General features: G+C 46.9%; 1 protein-coding gene across 1 annotated transcript; it reads left to right on the forward strand.

The window, feature by feature from the left end:
• The first annotated feature begins 703 nt into the window (after positions 1-703).
• LOC125479455 lies at positions 704-1,779 on the forward strand. Its single transcript, XM_048588737.1, has 2 exons — positions 704-852; positions 1,005-1,779. The coding sequence occupies exons 1-2, from the start codon at positions 704-706 to the stop codon at positions 1,777-1,779; spliced, it is 924 nt and encodes a 307-aa protein (XP_048444694.1).
• The last annotated feature ends 1,968 nt before the right edge of the window (positions 1,780-3,747 follow it).

The following is a 3,747-nucleotide window of genomic DNA, read 5'->3' on the forward strand; positions in this document are numbered from 1 at the left end:
CGTGAAGAGCAAGGTGCAGGCCCAACGTCAACCAACCTACGTGTACACTCCGACAACCCAGTAGGATTGGCCCGTTTCGTGAACGGCTCCAACGACCCGGCCCGCAACCCAATCCAATCCGAGGCCATCTCTGGCGATCCAGATTCTGACCATCAGTCACGCGATAGACTTAGGGTTATTTTCACCTCACTTTTCTGTAGGAATACCCGCTTTGGGCTCAAGCTTTGTACATGCAGTCCACTACACTTCCACCACACATGGAGATGCCCATTATCCAGACTCTTCAAATCCAAATGGCAAGCACCATCTACCCCAGTGAGTCACTAATTTGACGAGCTTCCTCGCGCAGCAGACCACCTTGGTGAACCAGCTCCTTGAGCGAATCGAGAGGCAGTACACCCTTGATGAGGTATCCCGAAGCAGGACAAGAGCAGAAGAACGTGTCTCATTCCAACGATACCCCGGCAAAGAGTGGTTCAGCCTACCACGAACCTTGCGTTCGGGTAGTGTGCACTCTCGTTTGGGCCCTCGAGGAAACATTTTCTCCCGCTTAAATGCGCAGAGTAATGTTTATTCCAGACTCGACTCACGAGTCAGTGTGCATTCGAGGTTGGATTCACACCAGGACATTACATACGAAGCACCCACATGAGGCTAGGCCCACAAGGAGATCCTCTTATGAGGCACTAGGGTAGACAGCCACATGGCAGACCAAGGAGAGCATGAGAGCAGTAAAGCTCAAGTTCCATTAGTAGCCCCTGCCAAGCACGACGGCGAGCAGCACAGAATGAACCACGTGCAACGCAACCGCGGCATAGACGAACAATACATATTGAAGAGCAATATGGACTGGTAGATCCATACCGGGGGTAGTTAGAGGCTCTATGACCCCCACCAAGTGCAAATCTATGAGGAAGTACAAAGGTTCGTAACAGAGCAACCACGCGGATTCGAGCGCATTAATACTATCGACGATGCCCTTCGTAGAGACATGGCCAACATAGGCAGGTCACCATTTACAGACATGCACTTAATGCACTACCGAAGTGCCATGACTCTTTACGCCAAAATGACGTTCTCATATGCAGAATCTTTGCCACGACGCTCCAAAATGAGGCGCAATACTGGTTCTATACCCTCCCGCCATGCTTAATTCGAAACTTCAGCAAACTTTTCTTGGTTTTCACTAAGGAATATTCGTCCTACCGCTCGATCAAAAAGAAGTTTGACCACCTCTTCAACATGAAGAATGACCTAAATGAGTCACTCCGCACATGCGTCAAGAGGTTCAAGGTAGAGAAGGTGAAGATCGTTGAATGTAAGGACAGCATTGCATGCTCAACCTTCCGAAAGGGGTTCCTAGCAGATCACCCATTTTTCAGAAAATTGATCATGGGTAAGAACTTGACCCTGGTAGACTTTTATGCTTTGGCAGAAAAGCACTCCCTCTGGGATGAGGCCAAGTGCTCCCAGAAGCCGCTTGAGCAGCCGCGCAAATACGCAGAGCTAACTCAGAAAAAGGCAAGAGATAAACCACTCAATAATAAGGACAAGCCAGGAAGTAGATGCAGAGACCGGTCATTCGCAAAGGAAAGCTCAGTGCCCAAGACGTACACCAAGTTCTCGGTCCTGATTAACCAAATCATTCGCGACCTCAAGGACAAGCCGTGGTTCAAAATGCTGCTATCCATAAGAGGGGACACCACCAAGATGGACGAGACAAAATATTGCGCATTCCACAAAGGCCCAGAGCACACAACCAACGACTACACTATATAGATGAAGTTCCGTGATAAGCTTGTGAAGAAAGGCAAGTGCCACAAGTATATCGACAGGCCAGCTGCCCAGCCAAGGCGAGAAGCAACGCTGATACCGAACCTCATCGAAGACGATATAAATCAACTATATCTTTGTCGAATTCGAGCATCTGGAGGCCACCAATAGTTCCAAGAAAAAGAAGATCCAGCATGCGAGATTAGTCTTTCAAGTTCAAGCCATAAATGTTATACTTGGACCAATCGTCGGCTTCACCAAGCAGGACGAGAAGAGAGTAGACTTTCCCCACGACGACACCTTACAACTGTCAGTCATCCAGAAGATGGGCTTGGAAAGCATGATCAAATGCAAAGCAGAGGTCTTGACTGGATTCAACGAACTCACCTCAACTGCCATTAACATTATCACGCTCGACGTAACCAGCCCTCCAATTGTCTCATTGCAGACCTTCATGATCGTCAGCGACCCATCTCTCCATAATGGGATATTGGGATGACCTTGGCTAATGAAAATTGGAGTTGTGACCTCGATCAAATATCAGAAAATTGAATTTTGCATCCCGAGATGAGCTATCGGAGAGATCAAAGACGACCATGCCATGTCTCGATGACACACTATACAAGTTCTCAATGAGACGAGGAGGAAGTCTTTCGCTCGAACAGTAGCAGCTGAAATATAGAAAGACAGTGACAATTACAAGAAGCAGGTCAAGAAGATGGCGTTAAGGTCAACAATGCCCTAACAGATGAATCAAGATGGAAACCCAAAGAAAATATCGAGAACATCATTCTTCACCCCTACCAGCTAGAGAAGACGGCTAAGATTGGCTCATGTCTGAGCCCGAAAGAGAAGGGAGAACTCACGACTTTCCTTAGGGAAAACCATAATGTTTTTACATGGTTACCCTCTAACATGCCCGATATCGATCCAACGATAGCTTGTCATAGGCTGCAAGTCGATCTCGCAGCCAAACATATGATCCAGAAAAGGCGACATTTCTTACCCTAGCGAGTAGCGATTATTAAGGTAGAGATCGACAAGTTACTGAAGGCCAGATTCATTGAGAAAGTGGCGCACTCAGCATGGCTGGCCAACGTCATGCTGGTGATGAAAAAAGACAAGGGCAAATGGGGAGTATATGTGGATTACACCAACCTCAACAAGGCGTGCCTTAAAGATAACTACCCAGTTTCTCGAATTGACCTGCTCGTTGACTCAACATCCGGGAACCAGCTGCTCAGCTTTTTGGATGCATACTCAGGCTATAATCAGATTGCCATGCTCGAGCCTGATAAGGAGAAAACTGCATTTATGATCAAGCTAAGCACATACTGCTACAAGGTTATGCCCTTTGGCCTCAAGAACGCAGGAACAACTTACCAATGACTTGTAAACACGATGCTCAAGAAGCAAATCGGAGTAACCATGGAAGTCTACGTCGATAACATCATGGTAAAAGGCAAGTAGCAATCACACCACATTGGCAACTTGACAGAGACTTTTGACATAATCCGAGAGTACAAAATGAAGCTAAACTCAACCAAGTGCACTTTTGGCGTCTCTTCAGGCTGATTCTTAGGGTACATTGTAACCCAGTAAGGAATTAAGGCTTCTCCAAGGCAGATTAAAGTGATCCTGGATATGAAGTATCCCACAACGTCGATGGATCATCTAACTACCAGGGATCGAAAGCATGCCTAGTTCTTACTACCCTGGTCGGTTCGATGCTCGAGCAGGCGGTCGTTCTAAGCTCAAGGCATCAAATAATGAAGAAGATTATGAAGTCCTACTAGTAGGTTTCCGATTGGCAAAAGACCTAGCCGTGAAGAAGCTCGCGATCTGTTCCAATTCCCTGCTGATTACCAACCAAACCTCAAGGAAGTACACAACAAAGCATCCAAGGATGGCCTAATACCTCGAGAAGGTACGAAAGCAACTAGCAATGTTCTAGGCGTACACATTTACTTAGGT

Source organism: the organism of the source record quoted next, unplaced genomic scaffold, assembly GCF_019419815.1.
Source record: "Pyrus x bretschneideri cultivar Hongxiangsu unplaced genomic scaffold, Pyrus_bretschneideri_v1 Contig29, whole genome shotgun sequence".
In the NCBI taxonomy this organism is placed as follows: domain Eukaryota; kingdom Viridiplantae; phylum Streptophyta; class Magnoliopsida; order Rosales; family Rosaceae; genus Pyrus; species Pyrus x bretschneideri.

Bases quoted from the DNA above. Each gene is read 5' to 3' on its own strand.
- LOC125479455 (XM_048588737.1), top strand. From the start codon at position 704: ATGGCAGACCAAGGAGAGCATGAGAGCAGTAAAGCTCAAGTTCCATTA. The intron at 853-1,004 runs GTAGATCCATAC...TGGCCAACATAG, and splicing joins TTGAAGAGCAATATGGACTG to GCAGGTCACCATTTACAGAC.